The sequence below is a fragment of the Equus caballus genome, chromosome 7 (genome assembly GCF_041296265.1).
Source record: "Equus caballus isolate H_3958 breed thoroughbred chromosome 7, TB-T2T, whole genome shotgun sequence".
NCBI classification, from domain to species: Eukaryota; Metazoa; Chordata; class Mammalia; order Perissodactyla; family Equidae; genus Equus; species Equus caballus.
This window is the reverse complement of record NC_091690.1, coordinates 19,849,767-19,863,398: the sequence shown is the minus strand read 5'-3', so window position 1 is coordinate 19,863,398 and position 13,632 is coordinate 19,849,767. Positions and strand designations below refer to the sequence as shown.

General features: G+C 35.8%; 1 protein-coding gene and 1 long non-coding RNA gene across 6 annotated transcripts in view; one reads left to right on the top strand and one right to left on the bottom strand.

Moving 5' to 3' along the window:
- The window catches only part of ARHGAP20 (Rho GTPase activating protein 20), a 117,780-nt gene that overhangs the window by 60,589 nt on the left and 43,559 nt on the right, over window positions 1-13,632 (top strand). For all 5 annotated transcript variants that reach the window (XM_070272756.1, XM_001499897.6, XM_023644766.2 and 2 more), the window contains exons 3-4: window positions 2,793-2,957; window positions 11,342-11,491. In XM_070272756.1, the coding sequence (XP_070128857.1) occupies window positions 2,793-2,957; window positions 11,342-11,491 (315 nt within the window). The remainder of the gene's footprint in view (window positions 1-2,792; window positions 2,958-11,341; window positions 11,492-13,632) is intronic.
- The window catches only part of LOC138924970 (uncharacterized), a 72,493-nt gene that overhangs the window by 50,676 nt on the left and 8,185 nt on the right, over window positions 1-13,632 (bottom strand). The window lies entirely within an intron of this gene.

Genomic DNA, 13,632 nt, shown 5'->3' with positions numbered 1-13,632 from the left:
ACCATCACTGCTTGTTATTCTTCTTCTACTGCTACTTTATTCATCAGTCTCCACTTTGTTCACAGATGCTCCTTTCTTCACCTCTTCAAATTACATATTTTATCAGGGATGTATTTTTTACCTTCTTTCTTATTCTCTGCTCCTTCCCCCAGCAGTTCTAGCCATTCCCATAGTATTACTTATGCGCTTGTCTTTGTATGATTACTAAATCTACATCTCTACTTCTGACTTCTCTTCTAAGTGCTAGCTGCCTGCCTAATTTCCCCATGCCACCTAGTCCACTGATAATTTCAAACTCAGTGTATTTGAAACTGAGCTCATCTCTTCTTGCCCAGCCACAATAGGCTTTCCCTCCTGTGTTCTTCATCTTTAGTAATCTCTAAAATGTATATGGAAATATAAAGGATATAGATTATTCAAAGCAAGCTCAAAAAAGAAAAGTAAAGTTGGTGGATTTACACTAGCTAATTTCATGATTTACTGTAAAGACAGAATAATATGACAATGTGGTTCTGGCATAAGAATTAACAAATAGATCAGTGGAACAGAAGAGAGAGCCCGGTAACAGACCCATGCTTTATAGCCACGTGATTTTCAACAAAGGTGCCAAAGTAATCCACTGAGGAAGGGAAAGTCTTTTGTGCACATGTTGCTGGAATAATAAGGTGTCCATATAAAAAAACAAAGTGAACCTTAGCCTGTAGTTATACTGTAAACCAAAATTAATTTGAGATGAGTCATAGACTTAGATGTAAAAACTAAAATCATACAGATTTTAGTGGAAAACATAGGAGAATATCTTCATGGCTTGAGGATGAGCAAAGATTTCTTAGAAAGGTCACAGAAAACAAATGCAATTCCAAAAAAATGATAAATTACACTTCATCAAAATTAAAAACTTTTCATCAAAAAAACAAGAAAGTGTACAAGCAAGCAACAGACTTGGAGAAGATATTTGCAAAACATATACCTGATGAAGGATGAGCATCCAGGATGTATAAAATATCCCTACAATGCAATAATAAAAGATACATAACCCAATTTTTTAAAAACAGGCAAAAGATTTGAAGACAGTTCACAAATAAAGATATGTAAATGACCAATAAGAACATGTATGTTCAACATCATCAGTCATCAAAGAAATGTAAATTAAAGATTTAATGAGATGCTACTATATACATCCACTAGAATGGCCAAAATTTAAAAGACTGACAATATCGAATGTTGGCAAGGTTATGGAGCAACTGGAACTCTCCTACAACATTGTTAGCAATATAAATTTGTACAGCCACTTTGGAAAACTAACCGGCAGTTTCTTCTAAAATTAAACATACACCTACTCTGTGACTCAACAATTCCACTCTGAGGTATTTGTCTAAGAGAAATGAAAACATAGGTCACAAGAAGACCAATACAACATTTAATAGTGGTTTTACTCATAATAGCTAAAAACTGGAAAGAGCCTAGGTGTTCATCAGTAGGAGAATGGATACACGAACTTTGATGTGTTTATATAGTGGAATACTATTCAGCAAAATAAAGGAATAGATTACTAATAAACGTAACAGAAAGATGCTGAGTAAATGTTACCTAAAAGAATACATACTATGGTTCCATTTATATGAAACCCTAGAACAGGCAAAATTAATCTTCAGTGGAGAAAAAGAATCAGAATAGTGGTTGCCTTGGTGGGTAATGGGGTGAGGATTCACTGTTGTAAGGAATTTGAGGGATCTGGGGGCTGATAAGGAGAAAGAGACGACCATTGGCAGGGTTGCATGAGAAAGGAAGTTCCTCACGAGTGTCTAGAGACTTGTGGTCAAAGGACCACCAGCAGAAGGGGAGGAGGGCAAGGGAACTCCTGAGGTGAGGGAGACTGGAGAGGGTGTCTCTGTCATTCAGTAGCACAGCAGAGAGTCTCTAGGTCAGAGAGCTCTGAAGGGTGGTGGTGACTTCAGGTCTTATAACCACAAGGCTCTGTCTTATCAACGGCTAGCGAATGTTGAGTGTAGTTTTGTGAAGTATGCAAAGCAAGCAAGCTATAAATGAGTAAAAATCTGCTTGTTTGAGCTATTTTTTAAATAATTGGCGTGTAAAAATTTGAGTTTGGTGCCAGCAGAATTTTAAGCTAGTGGGCCTCAGCCTGCAGTGAAGAAATAAGCAACCCAGGGGCCAATACATAGAGGCCATCTTCAGCTAATTCAGGTAATAATTGAAAGGAACGAGAGGAAATTTTTTTGGAGTGATGATAATGTTCTATATCCTGATAAAGGTTTAGATTACACAGGTGAAAACATTTGTCAAAACTCATTGAATATATACCTAAAATTTATGCATTTCATTGAGTATACGTTTTTAAAAATTATAAATATTGAACTCTAGTTAATGCTATTCATGCTGACATCTTTAAGGGGAAATGTACTGTTGTATGCAGTTTACACTGAAATGCCAAAAATAAAGTGGATTAATGAGAAGATAGAAGGATAGATAGTTGGATAGGTATATGATAAAGCAAGTATAATAAAATTCTAATAGAAGAATCCATGTTGGGGTATACATGTGTTTATTATAAAACTTTCAACTTTGCTTTATGTTTGAAAATTTTCATAATGAAATGTTAAAAGACTACTGTGTGGAGATAGACTGGGGACCAGTTAGGAAACTATGCCATTGCATTAAAAAAATTATAAAGTTTTATATTTCTTGACCAACTATAAGCTATAATTTTATAGAAATTGATCCTCTCTATTTGATCATTTGACTAAAGATCTGTGGTGTTTGGTCTGTTACAGGGAAAGTCCTTCTGCTAGCATGGACACATGTGCATTTCTGTCATCATTTGTGTGCTCCAGTAGGACCCTGCTAATTGATGGCCGGGTAGAACTCAAAAGAGGCCTGCAGAGGCAGGAGCGGCATCTTTTCCTGTTCAATGATCTGTTTGTTGTGGCCAAAATCAAGTAAGTATACCGTATGTTCTGTCCCGGTTATCATTATAAAATGGCGTTTCCACTGACAAAGATAACCTTTCTATTCAATGCTTACTGTAAGAATGTCTGGCCTCTATTACCATAGCTAACATCTGAAGTGAGTTTTATGTTTGTTTTGTTTTTGCAAAAAAAAATTTCAATTGTTTAATCACTCAACAAGTATTCATTTAGGTCCCACTGTGTGCCATGCTCTGAATAAATATAGAGGATACAATGAAAAATGTGATCGATGTGGTCCCTGCATTCTTGGCACTTTCATTCTAATATGTGTGGGGAAAATTATGGCTTGTGATTAGTGCTATGAAGAAAATACAGTGCTGAGTGAAGTAAAATATGGGATATATATTAATTAGGGGGAAAGTCAGGGGAAAAATCATGGAAGGAGGAAAAGCAACCAGCCATTCAAATATCAAGAGAATGAGCATTCTAGGCAGAGGGCACAGCAGGTCCAAAGATGGCAGGGAAAGCTTGGCCCTTTGGAGGAGTTAGAAGAAGCCCTATGTAACTGGAGCATAATGAGCAGGAGGAGAGTAATATGTGAATTGAGATCGAAGAAACAGACAAGGATCGGGTTATCAGGACCTTTGTAGGCTGTATTAATTATTGCTGTATAACAAATTACCAAAAAACGTAACAGTTTGTAACTATAAACATCTTATACAGTTTCTCTGACTCAGGAATCTGGGAGTGGCTTAGCTGGTGGTTCTGGCTCAAGGACCTTCAGGAGGTTGCAGTCAAGCAACCACCAGGGTTATGGTTATCTCAAAGCTCAGCTGGAGCTAGAGGATGAATCCGCTTCCCAGCTCACTCACGTGGATGCTGGAAGGCCTTCGTTCCTCACTGGCTATTATCCAGAAGCTGAAGTTCCTCTCCACATGGAACTCTCCACAGGGCTGCTCATATCATGGTATTGCTTCCTTCAGAGTGAAAGATCGAAGAGAGTGAAGAAGAGAGTAGGCAAGCAAGAGAACACCCAAAATAGAAGCCACAGTCTTTTATAACCTTTTTGCAAGTGGCATACCATCATTTCTGATGTATCCTATTGGCCACACAGACCAACGTTGGTACAGTGTGGAAGGGAACTACACAGGGTGTGAATTTCAGGAAGCAGGAAACATTGGGAGCTGTCTTACAGGCTAGGTACCACAAAGGTATGATAAGAAGTTTGGATTTTATTCCAAAGGGTTTCAGTTAGGGGAGTAGCATAATGTAGGTCATATTTTTATAATATTGTTCTAGCTATGATAAATAATGGATTAGAGGGTAGGCAAGAGTAGAAACAAGGAGACTGAACAGGTTATTGTAGTAGTCCTGATGTGAGATAATGAGGACTTTATCTGGGAAATGGCAGTTTAATGGAGGATACAGACATGTTGGGAATATACTTTAGGTATAACCAAAAGAGTTTGCTTTCCGCTCAACACTAAATGCCAGTGCACTTAACACCCAGCCTAGAACATGGTGCTTGCTACTTGGTCTATGCTCCATTCTCCTTGTTTATGAAATGTAAAAGATAAGAGTATTTTAACAAATCCAATCTCATCAAAGAGATTTTTAGTCACTAGAGAATAGTAAACACTTTTTTCTGCTATCCGTACTTTCACAGCTAAGTTATGCCGTGTCATGAATAAGACATGAGCTTTGCTAAGTAGTAATTTTGCAAACACTATATTTAATCTGAGTGGTATTAATAGCAGTAGAGACCTCACACTTATGGGGATCTTATTGTATGTTAGGTATCTAAAGACTTTAACCCTTATGACTGTTCTATCAAGTTGATGTTACTTTTCTCATTTTACAGAAGAATTTGATACTCGGGTAAGTGACTTCCCCAAGATCACAAAGTAATTAGTTAAGCCCACATTTGAATGTAGGTCTATCTTATTTCAGAGTCCATGCTTTTAACCAATATGTGGTGTGCTGTCTCTATTACTTACCCACTCCTTTTCTTATAGATTTCGTAGATTTGCTCAACCATTTAGTTTTTTGTTTTTGAGGGTTTTTTAACCATTAAATGAGCCTGTCTTTTGTGGCAAGTGCAAGGATCTAACTAAATACTCACCTAGTAAGAAATGATATAGAATGCTCAATGAACTGTCAATATATTTTTTAAAAAATTAGAGGCAAAGACAAAGCTAAGAAAACTATTTAAGAGTGTATTAAGTTTTTTCCTTAGGAAAAATGTCTTTTTTTATTGTGGTAAGAACACTTAACATGAGATCTACCCTCTTAAATTTTTAAGTATGCAATAGAGTATTGTCAACTAATAGGCACAATGTTGTACAGCAGATCTCTAGAATTTATTCTTGTACAACTGAAACTTTATGCTCATTAATTAGCAGCTCCTCATTTTCCTCCTCCCCTCAGCCCTTGGCAACCAACATTCCACTCTGATTCTACGATTTTGACTATTTTAGATACTTCCTATAAGTGAAATTGTGCAGTATTTATTCTTCTGTGACTTGCTTATTTCACTTAGCATAATGTCTTCCAGGCTCATCAATACTGTTGCATATTGAAGGATTTCCTTCTTTTTTAAGGCTAAATAATGTTCGATTATATGTATGTACCACATTTTCTTTATCCATTCATCTGTCACTGGACATTTAGTTTGTTTCCACATCTTGGCTATCGTAAATAGTACTTCCTTGAACTTGGGAGTGCTAATATCTCTTCAAGATCTTGATTTCAATCCTTTGATAAATACTCAGTAGCTGGGTTGCTGGATCATATGGTTGGTTCTAATTTTTCAAGGAACTTCCATATAGTTTTCCACAGTGACTGCACCAATTTGCATTCCCACCAACAGTGTACAAGGGTTCCAGTTTCTCCACATCCTCACCAACGCTCGTTGTCTTTTGGCTTTTTTGTTTATTTGTTTTGTTTGGGGGATGCTTTTTTTATAATAGCCATTGTAGCAGGTGTGAGGTGATATCTCAAGTCTTAACAAAATTATTAACATTGAAATCTTAACCAAGTATCTTTTCTAACCACAATGGAATAAAACTAGAAATCAGTAACAGAGCCCAGAATATGTTTTGAATAAAAGTAATGCCTACAAATATAGTTTTGGAAGTGGATATGATGTTATGAGGAATATAGAGGAAAAAATGTCTCTCCATCCAAGACTTTGTACCAGGTCCTTTTGAAGCTTTATGCTGCTGATAGAGGCCTATTGATAGAGGCACAAATGTTATTTTTTTAAATGTAGATTAGTTACTGTTCCTTTATTTAAAATGTATTGGATAGGTTCTGTATGCTAGGTGTTAATAAGAGAATCACGAAGACCTCATTTAACTTTCCTAACAATCCCCCAAGACAAGAATTGTTTTAGATATTGGACACTGAGACTCAGAGAGGGTTGTCCAAGGTCAAATACTAGGAAATGACTGAGCTGGGGTTTTAATGTAGGCCTAACTTCCAATGGCTGGCCCTTTCTGCTGTTTCACAGTGTGCTCATTATGTGCATAGCTTTGTGCTCAGCCTAGAGGTAGATAAGCAAACAACAGAAACATATTATAGTACAGTCCTGTGCCACATAACAACATTTCAGTCAGTGAAGGACCACTCTACGATGGTGGTCCCATAAGATTAGTACCATATAGCCTAGGTGAGTAGTAGGCTATACCATCTAGGTTTGTGTAAGTACATACGATGTTTGCACAACGATGAAATTGTCTAATGACAAATTTCCCAGACTGCATCCCCATTGTTAAGCCACACATGACTGTGTAATTTATTTCCTGCACTTTAGAACCTTAAAGAATATTTACATGTAACATGTATTCAGTTCTTACAGAGGAAAGTATTTTCCTTCACCTTTTTTGGATTTTTTTTCCTTAGCAATTATGATAATCTTTAAAGTAGAAGACTTGTTTTCTTACTTGAAGTAGTTTACTGTTTTGAATATTACTAGCATCTAAATAGTTTTATGTAACCTACATAATGTTTTGCTAAAAAGCTTTTATATAATTACAGTTTCTTTCCCACTAGAAAATTGCTATTTTAAATGTACAGTAGTCCCCCCTTATCTGTGGGGGATACATTCCAAAACCCCCAGAGGATGCCTGAAACCGTGGATAGTACCAAACTCTATATATACTATGTTTTTTCCTACATATACATACTTATGATAAAGTTTAATTTATAAATTAGGCACAGTAGGATATTAGAAATAACTAATAGTAAAATAGAACAATTATAACAATATATTGTAATAAAAGTTATGTGAATGTCATCTCTCTCTCAAAATACCTTATTGTACTGTACTCATCCTTCATCATCTTGTGATGATGAGATGATACAGTGCCTACACGATGAGATGAAGTGAGGCGGATGACATTAACGTTGTAGTGTAGTGTTATTTTCAGACCACAGTTGACCCCGGGTAACTGAAACTGCAGAGAGCAAAATCAAGGATAAGGGGGGACTGTTGGCAAAGTCTGTGCCTATCATCTACTTCTGTAGCTGACATTTTGTTTTGATTGTCCCTTTCTCACATAAAGTGTACACCATTATTTTCCACATTCTGCTTTTGAGGTTACTTTGTGGGTCCACGTAAGTGTTTTTATGAAGCAACAAAATCTATATCAATTAATTTAATGCTATTTTTATTTAAGAAATTCAATTCATGCAAGATTATTTTAAGTACTTTCTATGCTTATTGGGGATATTAAAAAGTGTGAGTGATCTAAGTGGATTTGAAAGGGGCATGAACCCAAGACCCTTGAGATAGAGAAAACACATAGATTTGAGGAGATAATCATTATTATTGAATACTGCCACTTTGCAAAAAAAATTTTTTTTTTTTTTGAGGAAGATTAGCCCTGAGCTAACTACTGCCAGTCCTCCTCTTTTTGCTGAGGAAGCCTGGCTCTGAGATAACATCCGTGTCCATCTTCCTCTAGTTTATACGTGGGACGCCTACCACAGCATGGCTGCCAAGCAGTGCCATGTCCGCACCCGGGATCCGAACCAGCGAACCCCGGGCCGCCGAGAAGCGGAACGTGCGAACTTAACCGCTGTGCCACCGGGCCAGCCCCCCACTTTGCAAAAATTTTGACCACCGTTTTTCAGGAAATTGCTTATATGATCATTCTGAAAGCAAACATTTGGATATATTCACAGATCCTTCTTAATATGAAAGAACTTAATTTTTTTTCTGAAATAAATAGGAACCAAGAAGAAATAGCCCCCTGTAATAGCAAACCTCTGTCTTCCCTATCACTTCTCACCCTTGGATGGAGGATTGGGTCGTACCTTGGATCTATTAATTTGTTGAAATAATCTGAGTTATTTAGTCTTTAATCATGTACTTAGTGAACAAATTCACTGCCTTAGTTCGATGTTACTTCAGCTCATCTTTAGGCTCCGTTTAGAAACTGCTTTCAGTCCTTAGGTTGATGCTATAGAAATAAACTCAAGTGGGATAAGTAATTGACCAGCTGTCACATATTTATTTAGTCAAACTAAGTGGATTTTAGTGAGTATAATAATACAGAGGGTTTTAAAACTCTTCCTTTTATTGGCTAAAGTATTTTATTCACTCCATTTTTTGCTGAATGTTGACAATGTTTGCCTAAAATTGTTTTGAGTTTATTGTCATTCTTTTCCATACTGAATTAGAACAAGTATTAAAGCTGGAAGGGACATTAGGGACCACTTTTTATATTTATTATAAAGTTAAATAAAATTCTATTTTCCAGTAGAATTATGGCTTTTCACTTTCTAAAGTAAGGTTTTACAAACATTGAAGTGTTTAGAAAAAAGTTAATATTCTCTCTATTAATAGCTATAGAGCATTCATTTGGAATTTACTAAAAGGAAGTAACTCTACTTCTTCATACCTCTTAAGCATTGCTATTCTCATATTTTATAATCAAATAGAGAAATATTAATGAGTTCTGTTTTGGTCAAAAAGACGAAGAGAAAAAAGTTCTGATTATTAATTCATTATCAGTAGAATTACCGTCATCATGATCTCTACCCAAAAACATATTTAATAAAACATCTCCATCTTAGAATGGAGGGAAATCTCCCTAGAATCCTGTATATTTCAACAGTTCACTGGGATTCCTTCCAGTATAAAGATTGGAGCGTAGGAAAGTAAAGAAATATATCTCTCATTTTAATAATTTTGTAGTAAGAAGCTACATTGTAGAAATAAAGAATTGATTTGAGGGGTTATTGTTTTCTCCTTTCAGCCAGTTCACATTAGATTCATACTTTTTAATTTCTATTGGAATAATCTAATACTATGGGAAATTGAGAGTGAAAAATCTAAAGAAACACACTAGGACCTCAGGACTATCCATCTTAATATAAAGCTTTATTGGAATATTTGTTTCAAATATTTTCAAGCTAGTCCATCTAGCTTTATGGACATAAATGTCCATGAGCTTTCTCCCCCCACCTCTATAATAAATAATCCCAACAGAAAGCCTTGTAGCTATGGAGAGATGAAAAAGTGAGGCTGAAGATAGAAAAGCTGAAGGAAACTTCATGGAAAGATGCTCCCATCCAGGTGCTTTATAAGAATGGCGATATCCAGGGCTTGTTATGGATGCATAGTGGTTAAGAGCTTAACTAAACTCTGGAGTCAACACTGCTCAAGTTCAGATTCTAGCCCTGCTACTTAAGCTGTTTGACTTTTGGCAAGTTACTTAATCTCCCTATGATTCCGTTTCCTTCTCTGTAAAATGTTTGAGGATTAAACTAAATAATATATGCAAATTGTTTACAACAATGACTGGAACATGGTGAGTTCTCAATAAATATTAGCCATTAGAATGTAAGTCATTGTTTACATTTCTAGAGAGCTCTGTTTTTTGTATTGGGGGTAGATAATCTTGGCACTTTATTGATCTAGGGAAAGAATCGTTGGAATGACTTATTTCCAGGTCCGCAGATATAGAAGTTCCCACATAGTATCTGACGTGTCTAACATAGAGGAAGACTTGTATTAGGAAACACAAAGTATGTGAAAAAGGGTATGGAAACATACCTTTCCTTCCAAAAGATTTGTAGTTTTGGTTTTATATTACCTAAACAGTTGCCATGAAGAGAGAAGAGTTTAAAAAGAAAAATCAAATTAGATTTTCAGGTGAGTCTTTTTCATTAAAAAGTCTAAAGATTTATAGTAATAGGATGAAAAATATTGAAATGAAATCTAGAAAGAAGCCATTGTGTCACAAGGCACTTTCCTATCACACTTATATTCAGTGTCCCCTACGGGAAGCATAAATGAGGCTTTGAATCTAGACTATCCTTCATGTATAGTTCCTTGAAAATCTTTTTTGATTTTATAAATCCTACTGAGGAGTTTTAGCTTTAAATATTTCACGGGAGTCTTAGGGAGACTTCCATATGAAGTACTTTGGTTTCATTTTAGATTTCGGTGTTTCCACAAATAGTTCTGAATGATAGCAAGTGCCCAAGTTTCCCTGGGCATTCTCTTTATCCTTCCCAGTGCTTTCTACCTATTTAAGTCTCAGGTCCATTATGAGCATTAAATCAGTGAATTAGGTCAAAAGATATAGTGGTTTCAATATCAGGGTTCTGAGGGGGATTAGACATAAATTGTCAAAAAGCAATTTCATTGTCGACTTAAAGTAGATCACCTCCTGGGTCCCCAGAGATGAATATTAATTGCATCAACTCTACTTAAATATAATACTTCCTGGCCTCTTTTTTTTCCCCCCCCCAGTTTAGTTTAGGTCTGTTTTTCGGCTACAGTTTTTTAATTTTAACCAGAATATAAGGGAAAATTCTATGAAAAAAATCTTAAGAAAGGAAATTTAAAATAACATTTGCTTCTAAAGACTAGAAAATCTTGTAACCACTCAGTTGGAAATGCATTGTAAACTTCTCTAATTAATTCTAGGTCATGTTTTTTAGTGCATCTCTCTCTCTCTTAAGGTGAAAATTTCATAAATATTTTAATAAATAATGTGTATTTTTCATCTTTTATTCAGCCACTCAAATCTTTTTGGAAGTTAGCAAGTTATAAATAGTAAATGAATTAATTTTTTATGATGGCAGTAAATTTAAAATTAAGTTTTTGATCCAAATGCAATGCTCAACATATGGAAAAATAAAGTAGTCAATTTATGGCTATTTGCTGCAGTAATTGCAGGCATGAGGACTGATACACCAAATGTTACGATGGCCTTTTTGAGCCAAGGTAGCCAACTATGTTACAATTTACTGTGGTAAACACTGAAGACAAAAACAATGAATAAGACATTCTTTTCCTATGATTAGTGAAAACTGTCGTCTTATCACAAGTACAGAAGTTCTCATAAAACTTAAGAAACAAAATGACAAGAAGTCCTGTCTGGTTTTTATCTTTCTAGGTATAACAACAACTTTAAGATAAAAAATAAAATAAAATTAAGTGACATGTGGACAGCAAGCTGTGTGGATGAAGTGGGAGAAGGCAACACCAATGCTATGAAATCCTTTGTCTTGGGCTGGCCCACAGTGAACTTTGTGGCCACTTTCAGGTAAGAACCGTAGCTTATCCTGTATTTACATGGGTTAGCTACTGTGAAATATAGTCAGCTATGTAATTTCTAGGATGGAGAGGGAGGTTAATCAAATTTTGTTCCCCTAGTTTTTTAAAGGAAAATATTTTATTCTGATTGTGCTTTGTCAATAACTCATCTTGTGACCACCTCCAATAAAGACACTTGTATGCTTTATGTTTCTCCTGGAGAGCTTTTTATTAAAATATGTGAAAAGTAATGGTAAATATTGAGAACTCTTGGAGTCGTTTATCTTGGTTTGACCAGTGGTTTTCAAAGGGGCTCTACTGAAACACCTCAAGGACTGTGGAAGTGGAATAGAGTGGTCAGAGCTCTAGGATCCCCTGTCCAACATCCACTTCCCTAATGATTGGGTATTGTTTCGCATATTGAGCTTTCAGGTTCTTCTTATCAAACCAATGAAACAGGCTTTCACTGAAAGAAATTTTATGAAATAGTCCAATTAAGTTTGAACTTTGTAAAGAAATAGTTTTTGATCGTAGAAATAAAATTATTGTCATGAAATAATGAAGTGCCTGAGTTGTACATCAGGTTCTTATTTGACAATCTGTAGAGATGTGACAATCAAAAGCGAATTTATGATTCAAGGAGTGAAAGTTAGTTTCCTAAGACTCCCTCCTTGGCTGAGATGGGGTTAGAGAATGTACGAATAGAGAATCTTTGTGCTCTTATCCTGAACATGCTCAATTGGCACTTTTCAGTTCAAGGTGAGCATACGAAAACTCACACCTCTGATTTGAACAACTGCATCCTCAAGTCCAGTATTTGTTTTATACTTAAAGAGTTGGTGTTCATCACATGCACACGTTTTTCTTTCTGCTTCTTCTCTCCCCACTACCACCAAACTCCTCAGGCATTATCCTAAAACCAGATAACTAAAATTTTCCAAGCTGTTAATCTTCTAATAAAGGAAGGACATGTCATTAAATTCTGTTATGCACTATTGACCTACCACAAGATTTTAAGAGCTTATTTGGAAGAAACATGTGTTTGTATCATTCTCTGCATATCTTCTTCTTTTCCATGAGCGATATCTCTAGATATTATCATTTCCTATTGCTTAATCTGCTTGGAGTTACAGGTGAAAGGAAGCAGTTTCAAGTGAGAGGTGGGACTACATGACATCTTTAATCAGGGGTTTCCATGAAACTTTTTTTAAGAAGAAAGAAAAATGTGGAAACAAGTTTTATATGTATTATATTCCTCAAAAAGTACAGTACTTTAGCCAAATGATTAAGGTTAATATCACTAGTGATGTCATGTGAATATCATGTACCCCTTAATAGAATGTGGTGAGAGAAGCAATTCACCTCTTTGGTATACCTCCCCAAAAACCATAACCATAATCATGAGAAAAATACCAGACAAGCTCAAATTGAGGGGTGTTCTATAGGTTACCTGACCAGGTACTCCTCAAAACTGTCAAGGTAAAAAAGAAACAAAGACAGAGGGACTGGCCCTGTGGCATAGTGGTTAAGTCTGGTGCACTCAGCTGCAACCCATATACAAAACAGAGGTAGATTGGCACAGATGTTAGCTCAGGGCTAATCTTCTTCAGGCAAAAAAAGAGAGGTTGGCAATAGATGTTAGCTCGGAGCAAATCTTCCTCACAAAATAAAACAGGAAGTTACATAGAAACTGTCATAGACTAGCCACTAAGGAGACATGATAACTAGATGCAGTGTGGTACCTGGATTAGATCCTAGAACAAAAAAAGCACATTACTGGAAAAAACCATGAAATCTGAATAAAGTCAAGCGTTTAGTTAATCGTGATGTACCAATATTGGTTTCTTAGTTTGGTAAATGTGCCATGATAATGTAAGTGGATAGAGGAAACTGAAATTGGGTGAGATGTGTACAGGGCCTCTCTGTACAATCTTTGCAACTTTTGTGAAAATCCAAAATTATTTCAAAATTAAAAGATTACTTCTTTAAAAAAAGTAGTGTTGAAGATTTCTGCCTCTGGTATGGCAGAGTGAGGTCTTAACAGACTGACCACTCTACCAATAACAACTGTAAGCTCTGAACAAAATACAAACAACAACTACCTAAAGGTTCTGAAAAGTTGGCAGATTTTGGAGTGGAATTGAAGCTTAG